The sequence below is a fragment of the Ambystoma mexicanum genome, chromosome 13, assembly GCF_040938575.1.
Source record: "Ambystoma mexicanum isolate Mex_15411 chromosome 13, UKY_AmexF1_1, whole genome shotgun sequence".
Taxonomy (NCBI): Eukaryota; Metazoa; Chordata; class Amphibia; order Caudata; family Ambystomatidae; genus Ambystoma; species Ambystoma mexicanum.
In genome coordinates, this window is record NC_090938.1 from 656,096,375 (window position 1) to 656,109,896 (window position 13,522).

The window sequence follows — 13,522 nt, forward strand, 5'->3', positions numbered from 1 at the left end:
CCTGGCCCTAATAAAGTGTTAGAGCCTGCACGAGAAGGCTCTGTGTCGGGGTAGGTGACTGCCACCCTAGTAAGTGGTCCCGAGCCAAAGACCGGGGATGGTGGAGGGTATCCAGTCATTTTACCAAAGTAAAAAATACAGAAAAAAATACCAAACATTTTAAATAAATATATATATTGTAGTGGGGTAAGTGGTTAAAATGGGTCGGGTTGGGGTGGGGTTATAAGGATAGAAAAAACAGGGGGCTTAGGGGGGACCACTCCAAATAAAAAAAAAAAAGAAAATTCATTTTTTTCGGTATTTTGGTTGCAGTGAAATGTACCACTGAAATTTGCTTTGGTAATATGACATATAACCATGGCAGCGGGGCATCTAATGATAGGAGATGGTCACCTAGCACATACTAGAGCCCGCTGGTAAGGGCTCTAAAGCTGTTAGAGCTTTGATGGGGGGGTTCACCTGGGGCGTCCAATGGTGCAGCTATCCTGATGTCTAATTGCCCAGTCGCAAAGGGAGGTTTGGAATGTTGGCTTTTACAGGCCATGAGACCCTTCATTACAAACTCGCCCATTGGCTAGAGTGCTGTAAACCGCGAAATAACTAAAAGCGAAGCATGTATCGTCTGAAACGAAGACCACATGCTCTAGTGAGGAGTAAGAAAAGGACAATGGGTGGTAAGCCATATGCTACTTATCTAGCATGCTTCAAAGGGTGGCCGGTCGGCAGGCCCGTTTTAGGGCCACCGGATGGTCTGCTAGTGTTTTTGGTTGCTGTGCTTTGATTCTATTTGAAACGAGAGGGTGGTGGTCAGAAGCCTGGTTGCCACCCCAAGAGGCTCTTGCTAGAATGGGGTGTCGGTTCCCAGCGGGTGAAGTATTGGACCTGACAGCTGTAATGTTTGTCTCACCGCAGGTCAGTAAGGGCAAGCTGCATGGCTGCATCGACATCCGGCTCTCCGTCATGTCCATCAATAAGAAAGCCCAGCGCATTGACCTGGACACCGAGGACAATCTCTACCACCTCAAGGTGACGCCTGCTTTAGGGGGCTGAAGCGGAGCTACTCAAGGTGGCAACTCTTGGGGCTGCATCAACTCAAGGCAAAATGTCCCTGCAGGGGCTGAACAGCTCTGGGCATTGCGGATTCGTTTGGCGTGGTGGGCAGTAGTCAAGGAGCTCCGGACAAGCTGCTTAAGGGGTTTTAGGGGGTTGAGGGCGCAATCACTGAAGGCATCACTGCATTAAGGAGACGGGTCCTCCAGAAACTCGAGGGTAGGGCTGTGTTGGGATCAGAGAGTGCGCTCTTGAGGTGGGTGGTGCTGCCATGCGTCCACACACGGATGCTTCATGGAGCTGAACCAGCCTTAGGGGACTTGAGTAGGCAATAGCCTCTACCGTTCCACAGGAATGGCTTCCTTATTATGAAGCACGAGGAAGAGATATCTGCTACTCTAAGGGATGGATGAGAATGAACCTCAAAGTAACCTGTACATCGCGGGGCTGATGCCACAGCACCTCAGGGGAAATTCTTGGGGGTGAGTGACTGCACTACACCAGAGGCGTGACGGGTGGAAAGAGTGCTGTTCTGCAAGCGTCTGACCTCATGCTTGATTCCCAGACCATGGGTAGCATGGCTGAGGCGGGGACATCGGAGGGAGCGTGGAAGGATACCAGCCAGGGTGCTCAGTAGTGGAGAGGTGCTTTGGGGATCATTGAGGGGTTCTTGATTATAAATGATTACTAGAACGGTGGGTGCCATAGCTACGGGATGAGCGAGGCCAAGGTTATGTCATCCCAGAGGAAAGCTGATGGGGACACTGGGGCTTGAGGGACAGATGCTCTACTCGCTACGGGCACTTTCACGCAGGAGCCCTGTGTTGAGAAGATCCGCTTGTCTGAGCTAGTTTCACCTTTTCCTCATGCTCTCTTTGAACAGGTAAAGTCTCAGGAGCTGTTCCAGACCTGGGTGGCCAAGCTGTGCTCGCACCGCCTCATGCAAAGACCGGAGTCGCTATGGAGCCCGGATGCGAGGTTGCCCACCCCGGGACAGGTAAGGAGGTCGGCGGAGGCGGCTTGAGAGAGAGTCTCTGCTCCGGGACAAGTATAAGAGGGACAGGCAAGAGAGTGAATGGCCATGGTGTGCTAAGGGAAGAGTTCTCTCAGCGGGACAGGTAAGAGGGAGCTGTGGAGTTGGTAGCCAGGGTCGCCACTATGGGGTCACTAAGGAGTGTAAAGACCCGAGGGAGATAGTCTCTTCTCTGGGTAAAAGGGCTGCAAGAGATGGGAGGGCTGTCTGGCTCTGAGGGGAGGGACCCCACACCATCAGAGATTAGGGAGAAGGTGGGTGAAGAGAGGGGTGCAGAGGAGACCCAAAATGGCAGTACCCACGCAGTTACAGGTAAATGGGTGAAGAGGATGATGTGCATTACCCTAGGGGGGGGGGGGGACAGTTCCCGCTCCTTGGCAAGTAAAAGGGTTCAAGTGGATGCAAGGGGTGTAGCATGTTCAGTTTTAGTGGGGGCTTGTGATTCTAGGATTTCCCACCAAGCAGTGCACTGTACCCATCTAAATATTGCATCCCAGTGCCCCTTGGCACTATTGGGGCAAAAGAGGGCAGGGAGCAGTGTTGGCACCAATATGACCAATTGTTGTGATGGTGCAAACGATGCCCCCTGTAACACGAGGCCACCCAGCGCCCAGCTTATTTTCAAGTAAATAACCTCTCTGAACCACCATCAAGCTGGTGGAGTCCCTCCAGCCTGGTGGCGCTTAGGTCACAATAGTATTCCGATCAAAGCATCATGGCCTTTTAGTTTGGTGGCATGTCGCATTGAAATGCACACAAGTGCGCGCTCACACACGCACGCACACAAACCACCTGGAAGTTATGCCTGTGAGTGGAGAGTTGGTGAGAGTCCACACTACTGAGCAGGTAAGGGCGTGGAAGTAGGCTGGCCTGCCGTGAGGGGCCCCACTCCTGGCCAGGGAAGGTAGTGGAGGGTTACAGAGAAATTGGATAGACTGTTTATACAACGCTTCAGTGAATAGTGATTATAGTAATCTAGATTCTGGAAGATCCTCAAGACTTGCCTCTTTACCTCTTCCTTTACTCCCTCTCTCCTCTGCTAATCTTACAGTTGCTTGTTTAGTGTTCAGGGCCCTTATGCATCCTCGGGACCCTGACCTCCCACACCGAAACGCCCCCAGCTTCTGTCTATCCTCAGCACTTGCCTCGGCTCACCCTTCACCCTGGAGGCTTGCACTTACCTTACATTGCACTTCACCTGTTGCTCTCCCATGAGCACCACAACACCTAGCCCATTCCCCATCCCTTCTGCACTTGCACATTCTGAACTCTCACAAGGCATAGTAGTTTGCCCACCACTGTATTTTATTTTAATTGTTTCTCATCCCCTTGTCCCTTCGCTGTTGCCCTGTGGATGCTTTGAAACCGTATTTACTTCCTGTATAAGCACCTAACAAGCAAGCAATAAATAAATATGAAAGGAGGGATGCATTTTGAATAAGGCGTTTAAACCAGGATTACAAATTAACATAAACAGGAAGAACAGTCAATCATAGAATCCTGAAGATTTTTTTCTCACATTTATTAATTTATATTCCCTCCTACGCAAGTGAAGACATTTTGTCATAACCCTATACATGTCAGGAATTAACTAGTGCAGTAAGCAATTCATAAGATGTTGCAGTTGTTCACTCCGCAACATGTGATGGAGAGGCCTGTGGGACTTTCGAAAGCTCATGCTTTTCACCGTCTCTGCATAGTGCTTTCAGTTAGTCCAACACAAGGTAGCCAAACCTGCATCTTGGGTCATTTTAAAACTGTGGACTAATACGAAGTCGAATTTTTCTTTCCATAAGCAAGAAATCCAAGGACAAGATGGATTTATCATTTAAAAATGCAGTTCATTGCATTAAGGTAGTGATGGACAATGGCAAAAACCGTTTCCAAATAAATAGCTTTCTGCAATTTGAATAATGTTCCAATATCATTGGCCGGCACAAAGCTAAAATGTCATCCTTTTTCAACAGTCGGGTTTCAGGTGCCCCCCAACAGGGGATGATAGTAAAGGCAGTAGAAGAGGCCAAAGAGGTTATGAAAAAGGGTGGGGGAGGCTTATTTCTTGATAGTGGTGAAGGTTGGGGAGGGAGTGTTAGTGAGGTTAACGGGCTTGGAGCACAAAGGGTGTGCTGAGAATTCCTCCCCCACGGAAGGTAAGCAAGACCTGCCGGCCAAAGAGGGTTTTGGACCCCCAATCAGGACTTGTAAAGGGGGGGTTGGAGGGAACACTGGTATGCAGCCTCAGGGAGAGATCACCCCCATCCACCTCTGAAACCGCTAAGGGGGTGTGGGGGCAAGGCAGTAGATGGCCAAACATTGAATGTCCCTACTTATGGACTGCAAGGGGGGCAGACATGGCCTTTATCCCTGAGGTTAATGCTGTAAATCTGGGAAAGCGAGGAGGGGAGCAGGAGAGGATCGTGGATCATTGTGGGGGAGCACCCAATTAATCCTTTCACCCATGAGGGGAGTTCTCCAGACCCCTCTCAGATGTGGAAAGGACTGCTCACTTTGAGGTGAGGGTGCGTTCCTTTTGCCTGCTCTCTGGTGCAGGAAGGGCCCTATTCATACTTCCATCAGGGAGGGGGTGTGGGTGTGTGTTTTCCCTGCACTTAGAATTAATTTAATGCATCCTTCCCCCTTTTGGGCAGCCACCCATTGTTTTGGGGCTGCCACAAAACCTTCCTGGCTTCTTCCTTGGCAAATGCACAAGGAGTCAACCTTGAATCCTGAACATTCCATTCAGTGCCTTGACAAATCTGGCCTTGGCGGCTCCCACCAGAGACTTTGAGCAAACAGTGGCCGCAACCATGTCCCTACACTGTATCTCTTCTTAAAAAGGCAACTAAGTTTATCTAAAGAAGCGCAAGAGTTACAACTCAGTAGCGCTTTCTAGGGCTTTTACTGGGAATAGATGTATTCCCTAGCTGAAAGGAGTAACCACCATGTTGTAACAAAATAACACTTCCATCTACCTGTTGTATACCACACCCGACTTACTCACTCAAGGGAAGCACCGGCCTCTTCAGGGCACTCATCTTGAGTCATAATGTCTCCCAGGTGCCACTTGCCACGTTGCGTCCTGGTGAGACTCGCTAGCGAAAAAAGGTCAGTGAACCAGTTCAGAAAAGCAGGTATTATTACATACATAGAGATGCGTGCATGGAATCTCTCTCTCTGCCCCTCCGTCCCCCCTCTCCCTTCCGCTCTCTCTCTCTCTCTTTCCTCCTCCCTTTCCTCTCTCTATCAGACACTCTGTTAGGGGTCCCCATTCTTGCTTTCTCCGGTGAGCGAGGAAGTCCTGTTCTCACTCCCAGCCTAGAGCGGACTCTAGTGTCGTCCAGGTGGGCGAGGTGCCCCAAGCCACCGAGCTTCACCCTGGAAATGCTACCTCCCCAGGCCTCCCTTTTCCTCACTGGCCCCCATTGACATGTGTCTTTCCCTTTTAGGTGCCACTATCTGACTGGTCTAACCATGCCTTCTCTCGGTGGAGCCTCCCACCTGCCCCTGCCCCGAGTGCCCCCAGGGAGAAGGTTGCTGTCTGGCTGAAGGACCGGGATGATCTGGGCCGGTGCTCCGCAGGTGAGTAAGGGCCTGCGATCGGTCTTTGTGTCATGGTGTGACATGGATGGGGTTGCCTACTGAGCCCGAGTAGGGGATGAACACTTGCTGGCAGCAGCAGGTTGTCCTGGGAAATGCTTTCCTCACTCTCCTCTCTTCCCTCCCTTGCTTTACTGCGCTTCCTATCCCCCATCTCCCCACCTGCAGCCCCCATCGTCCACTCCTTCCCTCACAGTCTTTCCATCTATTATTTTGTTGAACTCTTCATTCGAGGGGATTGGGTCCTCCGACGTATTCCATATCTATGACATGTAATCACCACAGCTGTGCTGCTTCGGAAACTTTTTTCAGCGTTTGCGTCCTGCGTCGATGACGTCGATGCGCCGTCGTCGAGGACCTCCTCCGACGTCATCCGATGTGATAAGTAGGACGCACGACGCCCGTAGCCTCAGTTCCGTTTTTTCCGCGAACGTGTTGCTTCGTGATTCTCGGTTCACGTCTCGACTCTTTAGAGTTCTGTTCTTCTCGGTTCTTCGAGCCTGTTCGTTTTGTGAAAATCCTTTGTGTGAAGATGTCTTCTACTTCGTCTTCGACCCCGCGTCCGGGTTTCAAGAAGTGCGGGGAGTGTGGGTCCAAGATGCCGGTGACGGACTCGCACGACGCCTGCCTCTGGTGCCTCGGAGAGGCCCACGACACGGATGACTGTATCGACTGCCAGTCGCTCACATCCAAGGCCTTACGCGAACGTAAGAAGAAGTTGTCGGTAGGTCGGGTGTCCAAGCCCAGGAAGTCGAAGTCTGCGGGGCTTTCGACGGATGATTCGAGGGGTGACTCTCTGCGTCATCGTCGGAAGTCTCGTGGGTCTCCTTCTAGGAATCGGTCTCGCCACTCCTCAGCCTCTTCGAGGCATTCTCGTAAGCGCCGACACCGGTCGTCTTCCAGGTCCTCTTCGGAGAACTCTGCCCGGCACGTCGCTTACCCCACCAGCTGTGCGACGCCGGAGGAATGGGCTTCCTTCGGGAAGAAAATGCTGGCGATTCTTGAGTCGCAGGGTACTAAGCCGTCCGCGCCCCCGAGTGGGGTCGGTCGTGAGAGATCGAGAGACACCGCTCGCAAGAGTGGTCGGCACGAGTCACGGGAGAGGTCCCGTTCGGACAAGGAGACTCGTTCTCGACGTACCCGTTCCAGGTCCCGGTCCTCGACGCGTTCGAGACCGTGTGCACCTGTGAGGTCTTCGAGGAAGACATCGACGTCTGAGGCGTCGAGGGCGTCGACAGGCTTTCTCGAGGCTTCGGCTCCGAGGAAGTCGTCGAAGCCGTCGACGCTCAGGTCGTCGAGGGACACGCTCGGGGCTCCGGCCTCGAGGGCTGTGTCGATGCCGCCGATGCTGGAGGCGCTGCATCTGACGTCGACGCCGATTTCCTCGACATCGACGCCGATCCTCTCGGCGCCGATGCCGGTTCTCTCGATGCCCGCGCCGATTCGCTCGACGCCATCGACGCCTTTCGTGTCAGAGGTACCCCGTGGCACGGGAGAACCCCCTAGGAAGGCTCTGGTTAAGAGCAAGCACTCTCGGGTGCCTTATTTTCGCCACCTGGACTATATTTCAGAGGCGGATGAGGATTCTGATGGCCTGGTTCCTAGTCAGGTTCCAGATGAAATTGTCTCGGGCCATAGTCAGTTTGACGATTTGAGACAGTCACTGCATGATGCCAGTGGACTGGACACCTCTCCGGAGGTGGAGTTTTGTAGGCCTGAGCCTGGCTCTCATGCCGATTCCTCGTACCGGCGCCTTATGGCTAGGGTTTCTGAGTACTTGGGATGGTCTGCTCCCCCAGGGGAGTTTGTGCAGGATGATCTGACGGACATCCTTGATGTTGGTCCCCCAACTGATCCGGTACTGCCGTTCCATATGGCTTTACAGAGAAGGGTGGCGGCGGCTTGGACTGCTCCGGAGAGTCTCCCGGCGGTAGGCAGATCCTTGTCGCGAGAATACCGTCCAGCCAGTAGCGACCCCTGCTACTTGACCAGGCACCCCACTCCGGAGAGTTTGGTGGTGCAGGCGGCCACGGCCCCGGCAAAGCAGGCGTCGTACCCTACCATCCCTCCTGATAGGGACGACAAACGTTTTGATGGCTGGGCGAAGAAAGTGTTTTCTTCTGGTGGTATGGCGCTTCGGGCGGCCAACTCCATTTGTGCCTTGTCTCGTTTCACACACACTCTGTGGAACTGTGTTGCGTTAGCGGCTGAACATATTCCCGAAGGGGACGAACGGGATGGTTTCCTTGCTATGATCCAGGATGGTAAGGATGCCATGTGTGAGTCCGTTCAGTCGGGTTTGGATTTAGCTGAATGTGTCAGTAGGTCCATGGCGGCGAGCATCGTAATACGCAGGTTTGCCTGGTTGCGGAAGTCGGGGTTTGCTCCTGATGTGCAGTCCCGGCTCCTCAACATGCCCTTTGACGGTGAACACCTTTTTGGCAGCAAGGCTGACGAGAGCCTTGAGAGGTTGCAGACCTCAAAAGCTGCAGCAAAGTCGTTGGGCGCTGCAGTTCGCCAACCTCTGCCTTTTCGTCCTAGGGGACAGCAGTGGAGGGGTGGTTCCTTTCGCTATTACTCGTCCTTCAGTAAAGCGAGAGGAGCTGGCAGTCAAAGAGGCCAATGCAGGGGTACCAGAGGTGGACGACAGGGTACCCGTGGTGCCAAGGCCGCTCGGGCAGTTGCTTCTTTGCCCTCAGGTAACGCCGCGGCCGCTCCCACTCAGTCATGAGGCCATGTCCCATGGTTCGCCGGTTGGGGGAAGGCTGGCGCAGCATCTTGTAGAGTGGCAAGCCATTACTTCAGATGTGTGGGTTCTGGAGATCATAACCCACGGCTACTGTCTTCCCTTTCGGCACAGGCCTCGCAACAATCCACCGGGGAACCTCTCTTTGCAGAGTCCGGATCCGCTCCTTGCGCAGGAAATTCAAGCCCTGCTGGAGAAAGGCGCCATAGAACTGGTGCCTGTAGCGGAGAGGAACAAGGGATGGTATTCCCCTTATTTTTTGATTTCGAAGAAAGACTGGGGATTGAGACCCATCATGGACTTGCGCGGTTTGAACAAACTCCTCAGGAAGGACAAGTTCAAGATGGTTACTCTCTCTCAGGTCCTCCAGGCCCTTCAACTTCAGGACTGGTTGGTGTCACTCGACCTCAAGGATGCTTACTTCCATGTGCCGATCCATCCCAAGCACAAGAAGTACCTGAGGTTCGCGGTTGGCGACTCGCACTTTCAGTTTCGGGTCCTGCCGTTCGGATTGACCTCCGCCCGAGGGTTTTCACCAAGCTCATGGTGGTGGTGGCAGCGCATCTCAGGCAAGGGGGGATTCACGTCTACCCCTACCTGGACGATTGGTTGATCAGGGGGAACTCTCCCGAGCAAGTCCTGGATCATCTGTCCGTCACCTGCCACTCCCTTCACAGGCTGGGCTTCTCCCTCAATTTAAAGAAGTCCCATTTGACGCCAACACAGCGGCTCCAGTACATCGGAGCAGTGCTCAACACTTCCCTGGGGCAGTGTTTTCCTCCCCAGGTGAGGGCTCTTCACATTCAGCAGATGGTGCACAAGTTTCAGCATGCCCAGACGCTCCCAGCGTTCGAGTTCTTGAGGTTGCTCGGCCTCATGGCATCCTGCATTCTTCTGGTGCCAGAGGCTCGCCTGCGGATGAGATCTTTGCAGTGGGCGCTCAAGACGCAATGGTCGCAGTCCTCCGGCAGGATGTCTGACCCGGTTCAGGTGCCGCCCTCGGTCGCCCGGGACCTTCTGTGGTGGGCCATCGAAGGCAACTTGATGAAGGGGGCTCCATTTTGGCTTCCCTGGCCAGAGGTGACGATCGTGACGGATGCATCCCTCACGGGTTGGGGAGCTCATGCCAACGGGCTGACAGTCAGCGGTCGTTGGTCTCCGTCGGAGTCCAGACTCCATATCAATCTGTTGGAGCTGAGGGCCGTCAGGCTAGCCCTGAAGGCTTTTCTGCCGACTGTGCGAGGAAAGAGTGTCCTGATCCTGACGGACAACATAGTGGCCATGCACTACCTCAACAAAAAGGGGGGGGCAGGGTCACTTCCTCTGTGCAGGGAGGCGATGCAGCTCGAGTTCTGGGCCATCCAGCAGGAAGTTTCAATCTCGGCAGTTCATCTGGCCGGAGACGAAAACGTGACAGCGGACGCTCTGAGCAGGCAGAGCACGATCTCTCACGAGTGGGAGTTGGCTCAGGAGATTCTCCTGGAGATCTTTGCCCTTTGGGGGAACCCTCAAGTGGATCTCTTCGCCTCCAGTGTCAACCGGAAGTGCGAAAGGTTTTGCTCGCGGGAATTTCCTCCAAAAGGAGCCTTAGGAGACGCGTTCGTGGTGGAGTGGTCATTCCCGCTGCTGTACGCGTTTCCTCCAGTCCCCGTCATCCCGCAAGTGCTGCGGAGGTTACGGAAGTTCGGTTCCCGGATGATCCTCATTGCTCCGGCGTGGGCTCGGAGGACGTGGTACCCGGACCTTCTCGACTTGTCCATCTGCCCTCCGCGTCGTCTTCCCTACCGAGACGAACTGCTCTCACGGGAGGGGGGTCAGGTTCTCCATCCAGAGGTCAGATCCCTCAACCTTCACGCTTGGCTTCTGAAAGGTTGAGGTATAGGGATTGGGACCTCCCTGAAGACGTGATGGAGGTGTTGCTTTCGGCCCGAAGGCCAGCAACAAAGTCTCTGTGCCGTTGGCGTAAGTTCTGCGACTGGTGCAGAGTTCAGAATATGGATCCTTTTGCATGTGACATCCCCATGGTTCTGTCCTTTTTACTTTCTTTGGCCCACAGGGGCTTGCAAGTGGGTACCATTAAAGGTTACCTGGTGGCGCTGTCCATCTTTAAGCGCTCGTCTGAAGAGTGTTCTTACTTTAAAATCCCTTTAATTTCACAGTTTCTGAAAGGGCTCACTAATGTGTTCCCTCCGTCACCTTTCCTGGTGCCCGGTTGGGATTTAAACCTTGTTCTTAAGTTTCTTATGGGAGCTCCGTTTGAGCCTTTACATTCTTGCCCTTTGTGGCTGTTAACTCTGAAAACTGTGTTTTTAGTTGCGGTTACTTCCGCTCGCAGAGTGAGTGAGTTACAGGCACTTTCAGTTAAGCCACCCTTCACTGTATTTCACAAGGACAGGGTTGTCCTTAGAGTTCGTCCTTCTTTTCTTCCGAAGGTAGTGACGGAATTTCATTTGGCCCAGAAGGTTGTTCTTCCGGCATTCTATCCTCCTCCGCATCCTGGTAAGGAAGAGGAGAGGCTCCATAGGCTTGATCCTAGGAGAGCTTTAAGCTTTTATGTTTCACGCATGTCCCGGGTCAGAGTGGACGATCAGCTCTTTATTGGTTACGCTGGAAAGCGTTTAGGGCAAGCTGTGACGAAACAGACTTTGTCTCGCTGGATTATTTTGGCCATCTCGGAGTGCTACCGCTTGGCGGGTAAGGACCCACCGGCGGGCTTGCGGGCCCATTCTACCAGGGATATGGCTGCATCTACTGCCCTGCAGAGGGGTGTTCCTATTCGCAACATCTGTGATGCAGCCACCTGGGCTTCAGTACATACATTTGTACGTCACTATTCCCTCGATTCCATCCGAGCACAGGACCTGGCCTTTGGCAAGGCGGTCCTTTGCTCTGCTATTTGATTGGCTATTCTAAATTTTGATTCTAAATTCTTTCCCTCCTCCTTGCTCTGGTACTGCTTTGGGAGTCTGTCATAGATATGGAATACGTCGGAGGACCCAATCCCCTCGAAGAACAAGTTACTTTCTTACCTGGTAACGTTCTTTCGATGGGATGGTCCGACGACTTATTCCATATCGCTCCCGCCCTGCCTTCCCCGCTGCAGAATTTCTTTGTGATTGCAGCTTACGTTCCGCAAGGCTTTGTCTGACTGGCAGTTGGCTAGTGTCACACGTTCTGGGGAAAAAACTACAACTGAGGCTATGGGCGTCGTGCGTCCTACTTATCACATCGGATGACGTCGGACGTCGGAGGAGGTCCTCGACGACGGCGCATCGACGTCATCGACGCAGGACGCAGACGCCGAAAAAAGTTTCCGAAGCAGCACAGCTGTGGTGATTACATGTCATAGATATGGAATACGTCGTCGGACCATCCCATCGAAAGAACGTTACCAGGTAAGAAAGTAACTTGTTCTTCTCTCTTTTGAGTACCACTGTATTGGGTAATAATCATGGCTATTACAGCACTTAGAAACAGGAGGAGTCGGCATGAAACGCTATTAAAACACAACAATACCATTATAGCTCTACTCTACCAAGGAGTGCCCAGAGAGTGCTCTTGGGCTGTGTGGAACGCTGGCTCTTGGCTGCTGACTTTACTTGCTAACGTGGGAGGAAAAACACCTTATTGGGGCTAACTACTATATCTCTTGTGGACTTAGTTTGCCTCTAATATTAGCCCTGTCGCCTCTGTGGTTTGGAACGGATATAATCACCGGGCGCGCGTACCAAGGAGTGCCAGAGAGTGCTGTTGGGCTGTTAGGCGGTTCAGAGGAGAGGCGGCAGGTGCACATTCTTTCAACCTTTTGTAAAATTGGCGCAAGTTATTTACATTGTTGGCTATTGACCCTGAATATTCTCATCAAGAGGAAAAAAGTGAGGGCTATGTTACCTGAGCCACATTCGGCTCCACTGGTTGTCTCTAGCTAAAGGAATAGCTGGACGCTTGCCCTGGCACTCCCGCTTCCTCCCTCGCCGGTCAGACTGCCTCTGCAAAGTAATTTGATGGGGGGGGGGGCGCGCTCTGGCTGAAGACGTAGAGGTGGGAGACTCAATGGGAGCAGGCAATACGTTTGGCTCCTCTCCTCTTGTGCCAGCCACTAGTCCGTTTCCACCTGTTAGGCAAAATTTGATTGTGGGAGGTGAGAATGCTCAGCTGAGCGGATATTCATATTTTATTTATCGCGCTTGTACACAAGTGTTTCATATTTGAACTCTCCCCCCATGTTCGCCACGGGTGAAATAACTATGCTGGCTATGCATGTGGATTTACAAGGCAGGACTAAGGAGAATATTCGTCCTTCTTGTTCTCAGCAGTTGGCAAGCTCCTCTGTTAAGAGGAATCCAATCTGGTCGTTATGGCTTTAACAAAATGACACAACTTGCTTGTGACTGAAATGCAAACTCAGACATTGCATCTTTGTAATACAAGCAACAAATTCAATGATCTGATGTATCTGTTGAAGGAACCGCATGGCTTGTGGGGAAAGGGATGTGGGTGTTTAGTCTCGGGGGATGTTTTTAAAGTCATCAAGGGCTGAATAAAGGACTTAAGATGCCCACAGCCCCTGAGAATCAAACCCCTCCACTTAAGGATGTTGGCGGGTTGGATAACAGCCCAATGGGAGTGACTAACTACCAAGACATTTTTTTAAATTTGCAATAAAATAAAATAACTATAAGGCTAGTAAAGATGGGAATATTACCCCTAATAAGAAATCCCTAAGCAAGTCATCTAGGAAATATATGCGGAAGGTCGGGCATTCTGATATGTTGGATTTTGTTGAACCCCAGGATATTTCACTTGTAGAGGTTGATGAGTGTAATGAGGTGGGGGAGGGAGGATGTTGTAAAGGTTACTTTGGATGAAAGCTACCTACTCTGGTAAAGCAGGCTGGAAGATGTCCTTAAACATAAAGAAAGGGCCAAAATAAATACACAGGTTGGGTGGTAAACTAGAAAATAGAGCTACTTTTAAAATCCTCAATCAGTGTGTGTGCCCAAGACATCTAAAAGCAATCTAAAGCGTAAGCAACTGGGAGTTTTTCCTGTTACTGCTGTTAAGACGCCAGGCGAAACGAATAAGGATGTCCTGAC

General features: G+C 52.2%; 1 protein-coding gene across 1 annotated transcript in view; it reads left to right on the top strand.

Moving 5' to 3' along the window:
• The window catches only part of OSBPL7 (oxysterol binding protein like 7), a 274,513-nt gene that overhangs the window by 162,700 nt on the left and 98,291 nt on the right, over positions 1-13,522 (top strand). Inside the window, exons 6-8 of the mRNA XM_069634654.1 lie at positions 913-1,026; positions 1,934-2,047; positions 5,530-5,662. Coding sequence (XP_069490755.1) covers positions 913-1,026; positions 1,934-2,047; positions 5,530-5,662 — 361 coding nt within the window. The remainder of the gene's footprint in view (positions 1-912; positions 1,027-1,933; positions 2,048-5,529; positions 5,663-13,522) is intronic.